At 48.3% G+C, this 13,532-nt stretch overlaps 2 protein-coding genes across 2 annotated transcripts in view; both read right to left on the reverse strand.

Annotated features, from left to right (window-relative positions):
• The window catches only part of ZNF830 (zinc finger protein 830), a 30,139-nt gene extending 24,585 nt beyond the window's left edge, over nucleotides 1-5,554 (reverse strand). The window contains exons 1-2 of the mRNA XM_038770344.1: nucleotides 5,422-5,554; nucleotides 173-272 (exon numbers count right to left, since the gene is read on the reverse strand). Of these exons, the coding sequence (XP_038626272.1) occupies nucleotides 173-272; nucleotides 5,422-5,537 (216 nt within the window). The 5' untranslated portion in view covers nucleotides 5,538-5,554. The remainder of the gene's footprint in view (nucleotides 1-172; nucleotides 273-5,421) is intronic.
• Nucleotides 5,555-7,214: 1,660 nt separating this feature from the next.
• Nucleotides 7,215-13,532, reverse strand: part of NFX1 (nuclear transcription factor, X-box binding 1) — a 36,533-nt gene continuing 30,215 nt past the window's right edge. Inside the window, exons 21-24 of the mRNA XM_038770319.1 lie at nucleotides 13,262-13,328; nucleotides 12,452-12,597; nucleotides 10,390-10,497; nucleotides 7,215-7,648 (exon numbers count right to left, since the gene is read on the reverse strand). Of these exons, the coding sequence (XP_038626247.1) occupies nucleotides 7,573-7,648; nucleotides 10,390-10,497; nucleotides 12,452-12,597; nucleotides 13,262-13,328 (397 nt within the window). The 3' untranslated portion in view covers nucleotides 7,215-7,572. The remainder of the gene's footprint in view (nucleotides 7,649-10,389; nucleotides 10,498-12,451; nucleotides 12,598-13,261; nucleotides 13,329-13,532) is intronic.

Genomic DNA, 13,532 nt, shown 5'->3' on the forward strand with positions numbered 1-13,532 from the left:
TCCCCCTTCTAGACTGTGAGCCCGCTGTTGGGTCGGGACCGTCTCTATCTGTTGCCAACTTGTATTTCCCAAGCGCTCAGTACAGTGCTCTGCACACAGTAAGCGCTCAATCAATACGATTGATTGATTGATTGATTAAAACGCGTCTCCGGGGGGGTCGGCGGGTCCTCACCTCTTTGTGCTGTTTTCCGAGGACGTGCGTTTGCCATAAACGCTCCGTCTTCACCGGGGCGTTGCAGAGGCTGCAGCTCAAATGGCCCAGGCGGTTGTACGTGACGCCCCTCCGTCAAGGTAAACCGAGGCACGGGAAAACCGAGGCAAGGAAAACCCGCCCGGGGTGCCCGCCCTCCTTGGGGCCCCTTGCCGGGTAGGGGCCGCCTCTCTATGTCGCCCGTTTGGACTTCCCGGGCGCTCAGTACAGTGCTCTGCACACAGCAGGCGCTCAATAAATACGACTGAATGAATGAATGGTGCCGGCCCGCCCTGCGCCCACCGTCCCTGTGCCCGCGGGCAATAATAAAGATAATAATAATAATAACATGTATTAAGTGCTTACTATGTGCAAACCACTGTTCTAAGCACAGGGGGGATATTCATTCATTCATTCATAATAGTAATAATAATAATAATGATGGCATGTATTAAGCGCTTACTAGGTGCAAACCACTGTTTTAAGTGCTGGGGATATTCATTCATTCATTCATAATAGACTGTGAGCCCACCGTTGGGTAGGGACTGTCTCTATATGTTGCCAATTTGGACTTCCCAAGCGCTTAGTACAGTGCTCTGCACACAGTAGGCGCTCAATAAATACGACAATGAATGAATGGCGCCGGCCCCCCCTGCACCCACCATCCCTGTGCCCGCGGGCAATAATAAAGATAATAATAATAATAACATGTATTAAGTGCTTACTATGTGCAAACCACTGTTCTAAGCGCTGGGAGGATATTCATTCATTCATTCATTCATAATAATAATAATGATGGCATGTATTAAGCGCTTACTATGTGCAAACCACTGTTTTAAGTGCTGGGGATATTCATTCATTCATTCATAATAGGCTGTGAGCCCACTGTTGGGTAGGGACTGTCTCTGTATGTTGCCAATTTGGACTTCCCAAGCGCTTAGTACAGTGCTCTGCACACAGCAGGCGCTCAATAAATACGACTGAATGAATGAATGGTGCCGGCCCGCCCTGCGCCCACCGTCCCTGTATCCGCGGGCAATAATAATAATAATGATGGCATGTATTAAGCGCTTACTATGTGCAAACCACTGTTCTAAGTGCTGGGGGGATATTCATTCATTCATTCATAATAATAATAATAATGGTATTGTATTAAGCGCTATGTGCAAACCACTGTTCTAAGCATGGGGAGATATTCATTCATTCATTTATAATAATAATAATAATAATAATGATGGCATGTATTAAGCGCTTACTATGTGCAAACCACCGTTCTAAGCGCTGGGGGATATTCATTCATAATAGTAATAATAATAATGATGGCATGTATTAAGCGCTTACTATGTGCAAACCACCGTTCTAAGCGCTGGGGGATATTCATTCATAATAGTAATAATAATAATGATGGCATGTATTAAGCGCTTACTATGTGCAAAACACTGTTCTAAGCGCTTAGGGGATATTCATTCATTCATAATAATAATAATGATGGCATGTATTAAGCACTTACTATGTGCAAACCACTGTTCTAAGCGCAGGGGGGATATTCATTCATTCATTCATAATAATAATAATGATGGCATGTATTAAGCGCTTACTATGTTCAAACCACTGTTCTAAGCGCTGGGGGGATATTCTTTCATTCATTCATAATAATAATAATAATAATAATAATGATGGCATGTATTAAGCGCTTACTATGTGCAAACCACTGTTCTAAGCGCTGGGGGGATATTTATTCATTCATTCATTTATAATAATAATAATAATAATGATGGCATGTATTAAGCGCTTACTATGTGCAAACCACTGTTCTAAGCGCTGGGGGGGATATTCATTCATTCATTCATAATAATAATAATAATAATGATGGCATGTATTAAGCACTTACTATGTGCAAACCACTGTTCTAAGCGCTGGGGGGATATTCATTCATTCATAATAGTAATAATGATAATGATGGCATGTATTAAGCACTTACTATGTGCAAACCACTGTTCTAAGCGCTGGGGGGATATTAATTCATTCATAATAATAATAATAATAATAATAATGATGGCATGTATTAAGCGCTTACTATGTGCAAACCACTGTTCTAAGCGCTGGGGGGATATTCATTCATTCATAATAGTAATAATAATAATGATGGCATGTATTAAGCGCTTACTATGTGCAAACCACTGTTCTAAGCGCTGGGGGGGATATTCATTCATTCATTCATTCATAATAATAATGATGGCATGTATTAAGCGCTTACTATGTGCAAGCCACTGTTCTAAGCGCTGGGGGGATATTTATTCATTCATTCATTTATAATAATAATAATGATAATGATGGCATGTATTAAGCACTTACTATGCGCAAACCACCGTTCTAAGCGCTGGGGGGATATTCATTCATTCATTCATAATAATAATAATAATAATAATAATAATAATAATGATGGCATGTATTAAGCACTATGTGCAAATCACTGTTCTAAGCGCTGGGGGGATATTTATTCATTCACTCATAATAGTAATAATAATAATGATGGCATGTATTAAGCGCTTACTATGTACAAACCACCGTTCTAAGCACTGGGGGGATATTCATTCATTCATTCATAATAGTAATAATAATAATAATGATGGCATGTATTAAGCGCTTACTAGGTGCAAACCACCGTTCTAAGCGCTGGGGGGGATATTCATTAATTCATTCATAATAATAATAATAATGATGGCATGTATTAAGCGCTTACTATGTGCACACCACTGTTCTAAGCGCTGGGGGGATATTCATTCATTCATTCATAATAATAATGATGATGGCATGTATTAAGCGCTTACTATGTGCAAGCCACTGTTCTAAGCGCTGTGGGGATATTCATTCATTCATTCATAATAATAATGATGGCATGTATTAAGCGCTTACTATGTGCAAACCACTGTTCTAAGCGCTGGGGGGATATTCATTCATTCATTCAATCGTGTTTATTGAGCACTCAATAAATACTATTGAATGAATAAACGGTGCCGGCCTGCCCTGCTGCCCACCATCCCTGTGCCCGTGGGCCATAATAAAGATAATAATAATAACATGTATTAAGCGCTTACTATGTGCAAAGCACTGTTCTAAGTGCTGGGGGGGCTATTCATTCATTCAATTGTGTTTGAGCGCTCAATAAATACGATTGAATGAATGAATGGTGCCGGCCCGCCCTGCTGCCCACCATCCCTGTGCCCGCGGGCAACAACAATAATAATGATGGCATGTATTAAGCGGTTACTATGTGTAAAGCACTGTTCTAAGCGCTGGGGGGGATATTCATTCATTCATTCAATCGTGTTTATTGAGCGCTCAATAGATACGATTGAATGAATGAATGAATGGTGCCGGCCCGCCCTGCTGACCACCACCCCTGTGCCCGCGGGCAAAAATAATAATAATGATGATGACATGTATTAAGCGCTTACTATGTGCAAAGCACTGTGCTAAGCGCTGGGGGGGGCTATTCATTCATTCAATTGTGTTTATTGAGCGCTCAATAAATACGATTGAATGAATGAATGGTGCCGGCCCGCCCTGCTGCCCACCATCCCCGTGCCCGCGGGCAATAATAATAATAATAATAATAATTATTATTTGTTAAGCGCTTACTATGTGCAAAGCACTGTTCTAAGCGCTGGGGGGGGGGGGGGATACAAGGTGATCAGGTTGTCCCCTGTGGGGCTCGCAGTCTTCATCCCCATTTGCCAGATGAGGGAACTGAGGCCCAGAGAAGTGAAGTGACTTGCCCAAGGTCACACAGCTGCCAGTTGGCGGGGCCGGGATTTGAACCCAGGACCTCCAATTCCAAAGCCCGGGCAAGCCACAGGGAAGGCCCAGGGCCAAAAACTGCAAACTCGATATGGGCAGGGAAGGCATCTACTACATCTACTATGTCCTAATCTCTCCCAAATGCTTAGTCTAGGGCTTGGCACCCAGTGAGCGCTCAGCACAGTGTCCTGCACTCAGCAAACATTCAGCTCAGTGCTCCGCAAGCAGCAAACGTTCAGCACAGTGCTCCGCACTCAGCAAAGGTTCAGCACAGGGCTCCGCACGCAACGGACGTTCAGCACAGTGCCCCACACTCGGTGAACGTTCAGCACAGTGCCCCACACTCGGCGAACGTTCAGCACAGTGTCCCGCACGCAGCAAACGTTCAGCACAGTGTCCCGCACGCAGCAAACGCTCAGCACAGTGCTCTGCACGCAGCAAACGTTCAGCACAGTGCCCCGCACTCAGTGAACATTCAGCACACTGCCCCGCAATCAGTGAGCGTTCAGCACAGTGCCCCGCACGCAGCGGACGTTCAGTACAGTGCTCTGCACTTAGCAAACGTTCAGCACAGTGCCACGCATTGTGGACGTTCAGCACAGTGCCTCGCACGCAGTGAACGTTCAGCACAGTGCCCCGCACGCAGCGAACGTTCAGCACAGTGCTCCGCACGCAGCGGACGTTCAGCACAGTGCTCCGCACGCAGCGGACGTTCAGCACAGTGCCCCGCACGCAGCGGACGTTCAGTACAGTGCTCTGCATGCAGCAAACGTTCAGCACAGTGCCACGCACTCAGTGGACGTTCAGCACAGTGCCCCGCACGCAGTGAACGTTCAGCACAGTGCTCCGCACTCAGCGAACGCTCCTTGCAGTGCTCCTCACTCAGCGGACGTTCAGTACAGTGCCCCGCACTCAGTGAGCGTTCAGCACAGTGCCACGCATTCAGTGAACGTTCAGCACAGAGCTCCGCACGCAGGGAACGTTCAGCACAGTGCCCCGCACGCAGCAAACGTTCAGTACAGTGCTCCGCACGTAGCAAACGTTCAGCACAGTGCCCCGCACTCAGTGAACGTTCAGCACAGTGCTCCGCACGCAGCGGACGTTCAGTACAGTGCCCTGCACGCAAAATCGATGAGGACAGGGCCCCGCCGGCAGGGGGCGCTGAGCGCAAGGCCCCGCCGGCAGGGGGCGCTATGCGCAAGGTTTGGCCGGCAGGGGGCGCTAAACGCACGGTTCCGCCGGCAGGGGGCGCTAAGCGCACGGTCCCGCCGGCAGGGGGCGCTAAGCGCACGGTTCCGCCGGCAGGGGGCGCTGAACGCACGGTTCCGCCGGCAGGGGGCGCTAAGCGCACGGTTCCGCCGGCAGGGGGCACTGAACGCACGGTTCCGCCGGCAGGGGGCGCTCAGCAGGTAGCCCCGTTGGCAGGATATTTGGCGAAGGGCGAGTCCAGCCGCTTCCGGTCTTTGCCCTGGCGCTGCTTCTCCCGCATCAGCCGCCGCAGCTCCTCCTGCTGCACCGCCCGGCGGCCGCCCGAAGAAGCCGCCATCGCTGCCGGCTTCCCCTCCGTCGGCGCTTCCGGCGCGCGAAAAAGACGCCACTTCCGCCGCGCCGGCGCGAGTGCTCACGCGCACCCCTCCCGGCCGGGTGGGGGAGTCATAGAACGAGCGCGCACGCGCACACCCCCTCCCGGGCAGAGAGGTGCGCATGCGCACACCCCCTCCCGGGCGGAGAGGTGAGCACGTGCACACCCCCTGGCGGGCGGAGGCCGCGCGCCAGAAGTAGGCGCGCCTGAGGAGGCCCGCTCCCCACACTCACACCAACAAATAATCAATAATTATTAGCATCATCACACTAATATCGATAATAAAAATGGTATCTGTGAGGCGGTTGCTAGGTGCCAGGCACTGTACTAAGCGCCGGGGTGGGCGCAGGCCAAGGGGGATGAGCCCAGTCCCCACCCCACATGGAGTTCCCAGGCTTCAGCCCCATTTTCCACAGGAGGAAACTGAGGCCCAGGGAAGGGACTTGTCCAAGGTCACCCAGCAGACAGGTCTCAGTTCCCACTTTGCAGACGAGGGAACTGAGGCCCGGAGAAGGGAAGTGGTCTGCCCAAGCAGACAAGTCTCAATCCCCGTTTTCCACAGGAGGAAACTGAGGCCCAGAGAAGGGAAGTGACTTGCCCAAGGTCACCCAGCAGACATGTCTCAATCCCCATTTTATGGATGAGGGAAACTGAGGCCCAGAGGGGAAGTGACTTGCCTAAGGTCACCCAGCAGACAAGTCTCAATCCCCATTTTACGGATGAGGGAAACTGAGGCCCAGAGAAGGGAAGTGACTTGCCCAAGGTCACCCAGCAGATGAGTCTCAATCCCCATTTTACGGATGAGGGAACTGAGGCCCAGAGAAGGGAAGTGACTTGTCCAAGGTCACCCAGCAGACAAGTCTCAATCCCCATTTTCCAGATGAGGGAACTGAGGCCCAGAGAAGAGAAGTGACTTGCCTAAGGTCACCCAGCAGATAAGTCTCAATCCCCATTTTACGGATGAGGGAACTGAGGCCCAGAGAAGGGAAGTGACTTGTCCAAGGTCACCCAGCAGACAAGCCTCAATCCTCATTTTCCACATGAGGAAACTGAGGCCCAGAGAAGGGAAGTGACTTGTCCAATGTCACCAGCAGCCCTCCGTGGGACAACCTGTTCACCTTGGATCCTCCCCAGCGCTTAGAACAGTGCTTTGCACATAGTAAGCGCTTAACAAATGTCATCATCATTATTATTATTATTATTATTATTAAATACCATTAAAAACGTGACGGTGAAACGAAACGCGACAGCCACAGAAGTCGCTTCCAGGCTTCCTTCATGCTCCGTGCTCGTGGTGTTGGGAGGTTAGGATGATCCGGATCAAACTACCCTCTCATTAAGGGACGAGAAGCACAAAAAGGAACTCCATGAAAGTAGCTGTTATAGTGAAAATTATTTCCTTCCGGATCAAGCTACCCTCTCATTAAGGGACGAGAAGCACAAAAACGAACTCCGTGAAAGAAGCTGTTATAGTGAAAATTATTTCCTTCCGGATCAAACTACCGTCTCATTAAGGGACGAGAAGCACAAAAACGAACTCCGTGAAAGTAGCTGTTATAGTGAAAATCATTTCCTTCCGGATCAAACTACCCTCTCAGTAAGGGACGAGAAGCACAAAATCGAACTCCGTGAAAGTAGCTGTTATAGTGAAAATTATTTCCTTCAATTTCATCACAAACAGGTAAGGATATTTCGTTTCGAATCCAAGTGCGATCCCGACCGGAGATCAGGCCACCCAACGGCGCTTCCGACGTAGGGAAGCAGGAACCCGGCTCGAAATGGCATTTTAAATGGGACATTGGAAAGTCTTTCCCCTGCAAAAATCCGTCAGATGTAGCACTAATTATTCAAAATTCTCTCCAGATAGCCTGCATCGTCCTCCAGAGATATAAGCAGGATTGAGGGGTGAAGAATCTGCGCCACGATTATGCGTCAGAGCGGCTGGTAAATAAATTGGCATTTTCACTCCGTCTATTCATTAGTTACGCGTTTCAGCTCTTCAGTCCTGGACGTCGAAGTAGTCGATCACCGGTTCTTCTTTGGCTATTTTCTGTAAACCACTGCTCCCGGGATTTCTGAAAACGAAAATCCAGAAGTGACCACTCCAACTTTTCTTAAGGGAAAGGGAACAACTCGGTGTGGTTACATCGCTTTTAATTAATTCATTAACGACGGCATTTATTAAGCGCTATGTGCAAAGCAGTGATGGCATTTATTAAGCGCTTACTATGTACTGTTCTAAGCGCTGGGGAGGCGACAAGGCGATCAGGTTGTCCCACGGGGGGCTCACGGCCTTCATCCCCATTTAACAGGTGAGGGGACTGAGGCCCAGAGAAGTGACGCGACTTGCCCAAAGTCACCCAGCTGACGGTTGGCGGAGCCGGGATTTGAACCCATGACCCCTGATTCCGAAGCCCGGGCTCTTCCCACTGAGCCATGCTGCTTCTCTGCACTTTTGCCAGTGTGGAATCATCGTCATCATCAATCGTATTTATTGAGCGCTTACTGTGTGCACAGCACTGTACTAAGCGCTTGGGAAGGATAAAGGGGATTTATAATGATAATAACGATGATGGTATTTGTTAAGCGCTTACTATGGGCCAAGCACTAAGCACCGGGGAGGTTCCAAGGTGAGCAGGTTGTCCCCCGTGGGGCTCACAGGCTTCGCCCCCATTTTACAGATGGGGAAACTGAGGCTCGGAGAAGTGAAGTGACTTGCCCAAAGTCAGCTGACAACTGGTGTGGGCCGGGATTTGAACCCATGACCTCTGACTCCCAACCCCAGGCTCTCGCCACTGAGCCACGTTGCTTCCCGATTTATCACGTCATAGCAGCGGAGGGAAAGAGAATGTGAAATAACAATAATAATGGTATTTGTTAAGCGCTTACTAGGTGCCAGGCGCTGTAATAATAATAATAATAATAACAATGATAGGATTTATTAAGTGCTTACTATGTGCAAAGCACTGTTCTAAGCGCTGGGGGGTTACAACAAGGTGATCAGGTTGTCCCACGGGGGGCTCACAGTCAACTCCATTTTCCAGATGAGGGAACTGAGGCCCAGAGAAGTTAAGTGACTTGCCCAAGGTCACACAGCTGACAACTGGCAGAGCCGGGATTTGAACCCACGACCCCTGACTCCAAAGCCCGGGCTCTTTCCACTGAGCCACGCTGCGGGGTAGACGCAAGCAAATCGGGTTGGACACAGCCCCCGTCCCACACGGGGCTCACGGTCTCCATCCCCATTTTCCACACGAGGCAACTGAGGCCCGGTGAAGCGAAGGGACTCAATGCCAGGTCGCACGGGCAGACAAGGGGGCGGGGCCGGGATTAGAACCCAGGTCCTTCTGGCCATGCTATGTCTCAGTTGCAGCCAAAGCTTTCGGAAGCCAAATCTTCAGGTTTCCAAATGTAGGGCAACAGGGAAACTCCATTAACAGAATCAGGGCTTCTTCGGGACACAGCATGAAATTCCACTGTGCCGAAGCAATGCTCTTTAAAGCACAAAATGCAATTTTTACCGATTCAAATATATTAGAATTATATGATTTCAAATACATTTGTGCGTTTATATCCCTAGTAAGGACTAGGATTGTGCAGACAGTGTGACTCAATCAGCTTTTGGGTGCTGCTGCCCCAGACCTGATCATCACCACCACCATAATAACATTTGTTAAGTGCTTACTATGTGCCAAGCGCTGTTCTAAGCGCTGGGGTAGATACAAGGTGATCAGGTTGTCCCACGTGGGGCTCACAGTCTTAATCCCCATTTTACAGATGAGGGAACTGAGGCCCAGAGAATAATAATAATAATAATAATAATAGCATTTGTTAAGCGCTTACTATGTGCCAAGCACTGTTTTAAGTGCTGGGGTAGATACAAGGTGGTCAGGTTGTCCCATGTGGGGCTCACGGTCTTAACCCCCATTTTACAGATGAGGGAACTGAGGCTCAGAGAATAATAATAATGATTGATGGCATTTATTAAGTGCTTACTATGTGCCAAGCACTGTTCTAAGCGCTGGGGTAGATACAAGGGGATCAGGCTGTTCCACATGCGGCTCACGGTCTTAATCCTCATTTTACAGACGAGGGAACTGAGGCCCAGAGAATAGTAATAATAATAGCATTTGTTAAGCGCTTACTATGTGCCAAGCACTGTTCTAAGCGCTGGGGCAGATACAAGGTGATCAGGTTGTCCCACGTGGGGCTCACGGTCTTAACCCCCATTTTACAGATGAGGGAACTGAGGCCCAGAGAATAATAATAATAATAGCATTTTTAAACGCTTACTATGTGCTAAGCACTGTTCTAAGTGCTGGGGTAGATACAAGGTGATCACGTTGTCCCACGTGGGGCTCACGGTCTTAACCCCCATTTTCCAGATGAGGGAACTGAGGCCCAGAGAAGTGCAGTGACTTGCCCAAAGTCACCCAGCTGACAAGTGGCGGAGCCGGGATTCGAACCCACGACCTCCGACTCTCAAGCCTGGGCTCTTTCCACTAAACCGTGCTGATTCTCTAGCGTATCTTCCCAAGATTGCTGTAGTAAAAATCCAGAGAGTCAAGGCTACCTCATCTGTAAAATGGGAATTAAGACCGTGAGCCCCCCGTGGGACAACCTGATCACCTTGTAACCTCCCCAGCGCTCAGAACAACGCTTTGCACATAGTAAGCGCTTAATAAATGCCATTATAAAAAAAAAATAAAATAAAGGCTGAGCTACTCTGCCAAAGCTCTCTAGAGCTCAGGGTGTACCTTTAAACCTTCCGGAAATTTTCCAAACCGCCTGCCAAACAAACCGGAAAAATGCTTACTTATTAGTCTGATGCTTATGATGAGGAATTGGTGGCGGCGGTTGTCGTGACTGGAGCTCTTTCTCCAACACAGCTGTCAGGGTAGTTGTGGGACACACGGATTTCCCTCTAGCAAAAGAGAAGCCGAAATGTTAAAAAAGGATGGAAAAAGAAATAGTTCAATTTAAAAAAAAAAATTTACAGGCCTATCTGAATTCACTTCCAGCCGCTCAATTATTTACAACCTTGTGCTCAAATACCATTTTACGGGACCGACTCTATATGTTGCCAACTTGTAGTTTCCAAGCACTTAGTCCAGTGCTCTGCACACAGTGAGCGCTCAATAAATAGGACTGAATGAATAAATGAATTTTACCCCCGGATCCCTTTTTTCTATTCATCTAACACTCGCTGTTCCACCTCTTTCGCTCCGTGGCAACGGCCTAAGATCTGTAATGCTCTCTTCAGAGGAAAATCCTTTTAAGACTCTGGAAGCGGCGTAGCCAAGTGGAAAAAGCACAGGCCTGGAGTCAGGAGACCTGGGTTCTAATCCTGAAGCCCTCACTTGTCTGCTGTGTGACCTCGGGCAAGTCGCTTCACTTTCCTATGCCTCGGTTGCCTCACCTCTAAAATGGGGATTGAGACCGTGAGCCCTATAAGAATAATAATAATAATTATGCCATTTGTTAAGAGCTTAACTATGTGCCAGGCACTGTACTAAGCGCTGGGGTGGATCCAGCGTTTAGAACAGTGCTCTGCCCATAGTAAGCGATTAGTAAATGCCCGCATTATTATTATTGTATGAGCAAATTGGGTTGGACACAGTCCTTGTCCCACGTGGGGCTCGCAGTCTCAACCCCCATTTTACAGATGAGGCCCAGAGAAGTGAAGTGACTTACCCACGGTCGCACAGCAGACAAGTGGCAGAGCAGGGACTATGTGGGACAGGGACTATGCCCAACCCCATCAGCTTGTATCTACCCCATTGCTCAGGACAGCGCTTACCACCTAGTAAGCGCCTAGACTGTGAGCCTTTTGTTGGGTAGGGACCGTCTCTATATCATCATCATCATCAATCGTATTTATTGAGCGCTTACTATGTGCAGAGCACTGTACTAAGCGCTTGGGAAGTACAAATTGGCAACATATAGAGACAGTCCCTACCCAACAGTGTTGCCGATTTGTACTTCCCAAGCGTTTAGTACAGTGCTCTGCACACATAAGCGCTTAATAAATTTGACTGAGTGAATGAATGAATGAAGTGACCCACAAACACCATTAAAAACAAAAAAAAGCTTCCCTCTGCCTCAATTTCCTCAACAGAAAAACGGGGATTCAACGCCTGTTCTCCCTCCTCTTCGGACTGTGAGCCCCACGTGGGACAGGGACCGGATTACCTTGGATCTACTGCGGCGCTTAAAACAGTGCGTGACACAGATAAGCACTTAAATATGGTAATAATAATAATATTAACGTCCCCACGTGCTTATTGAGTTGCCTATATTCAGTAGATGCTCAGGAAGAGATTGCAAAAAAAGCGAATTTCCCTGACATTCAAGGAATCTTCAGTGTCCCATGAGAACTCAGTTGTAGACACAGAAAAGTAGCAGTTGGCAGGGCTTAATTTGCCTCCTGGCAATAGGGAGGCTTGTGGGCTCTTTCAGACCCTCGATGCATGGCAGGCATCAAACTGTCCGCTAACCACCCGAGAATAACAATAATTTTGGTATTTGTTAAGCGCTTACTATGTGGAAAGCACTGTTCTAAACGCTGGGGAAGATTCAAGCTGATCAGGCTGTCCCCTGTGGGGCTCACAATCTTAAAACCCCCATTTTCCAGATGAGGGAACTGAGGCCCAGAGAAGTGCAGTGACTTGCCCGAAGTCACACGGCTGACAAGGGGCGGGTCTGGGATTTGAACCCAGGACCTCTGACTCCCAAGCCCGGGCTCTTTCCACGGAGAAGAATAACAGCAGGCCTCCTGAGAAATAAAAGGAGAGCCGCGGAGGAAAGAGCCTGTATACTCCGCAGCCAAATGGCTTCTTCGGCGTCTAAAATAAACGAGCGGAATGAAGAGAACGTACCTCACCGCGATGATGACGACGTTGCGCTTCGGTTCGCTGTCATAGCTCACGCTCTCGATGCCGTAAACTTGAGCTAACTCGTGAATGATCTTGCGGTGGTCTCTGTTCATGGGCGGGTAGCAGTAGCTTTTTTTGGGATTCCTACCCTGTATGGAAGAGACAAGCCCAGTGAAGTTTGTACAGGTTTATTACTCTATGCATTTTCCTTGTACGTATTTACGACTCTATTTACTAACTCCCCAACTGAGCCCAAATTCACCTTATAGCTTCCACGAAAACTCATCTCCTTCTCAACTTCAGACAAAACTCCCCAACTGGGCCCAAACTCACCTTATTTACAGCTTTCCACGAGAACTCTCATCTCCTTCTCAACTTCACGGACAAAAGGCCCTAATTCAGGCCAAACTCACCTTATTTACAGCTTTCCACGAGAACTCTCATCTCCTTCTCAACTTCACAGACAAAAGGCCCTAATTCAGGCCAAACTCACCTTATTTACAGCTTTCCACGAGAACTCTCATCTCCTTCTCAACTTCACAGACAAAAGACCCCAATTGAGCCCAAACTCACCTTATTTACAGCTTTCCACGAGAACTCTCATCTCCTTCTCAACTTCACAGACAAAAGACCCCAATTGAGCCCAAACTCACCTTATTTACAGCTTTCCACGAGAACTCTCATCTCCTTCTCAACTTCACAGACAAAAGTCCCCAATTCAGCCCAAACTCACCTCATTTACGGCTTTCCACGAGAACTCTCACCCCCTTCTCAACTTCACGGGCAAAAGGCCCTACTTCAGCCCAAACTCACCTTATTTACAGCTTCCACGAGAACTCTCATCTCCTTCTCAACTTCACAGACAAATTTGAAATCCTTCCTGCAATTGAAGGGAAGAGCGATCACCTCCCCTGTGATGGTACCCTGCCCCTATGCAGGTTAACGTTGTCACAGAGGTAAACTGAGTCCTCAGGTGACCAGATGACCCTCGCACTGAGCATCAAATACATGCCGCCTTCAAATCAGACTGCTGAACGTCAGCCCATCTGATGCTAACCCTGGAAATCTTTATCTCGGCATTCAA

The sequence above is a fragment of the Tachyglossus aculeatus genome, chromosome X3 (genome assembly GCF_015852505.1).
Source record: "Tachyglossus aculeatus isolate mTacAcu1 chromosome X3, mTacAcu1.pri, whole genome shotgun sequence".
Lineage (NCBI taxonomy): Eukaryota > Metazoa > Chordata > Mammalia > Monotremata > Tachyglossidae > Tachyglossus > Tachyglossus aculeatus.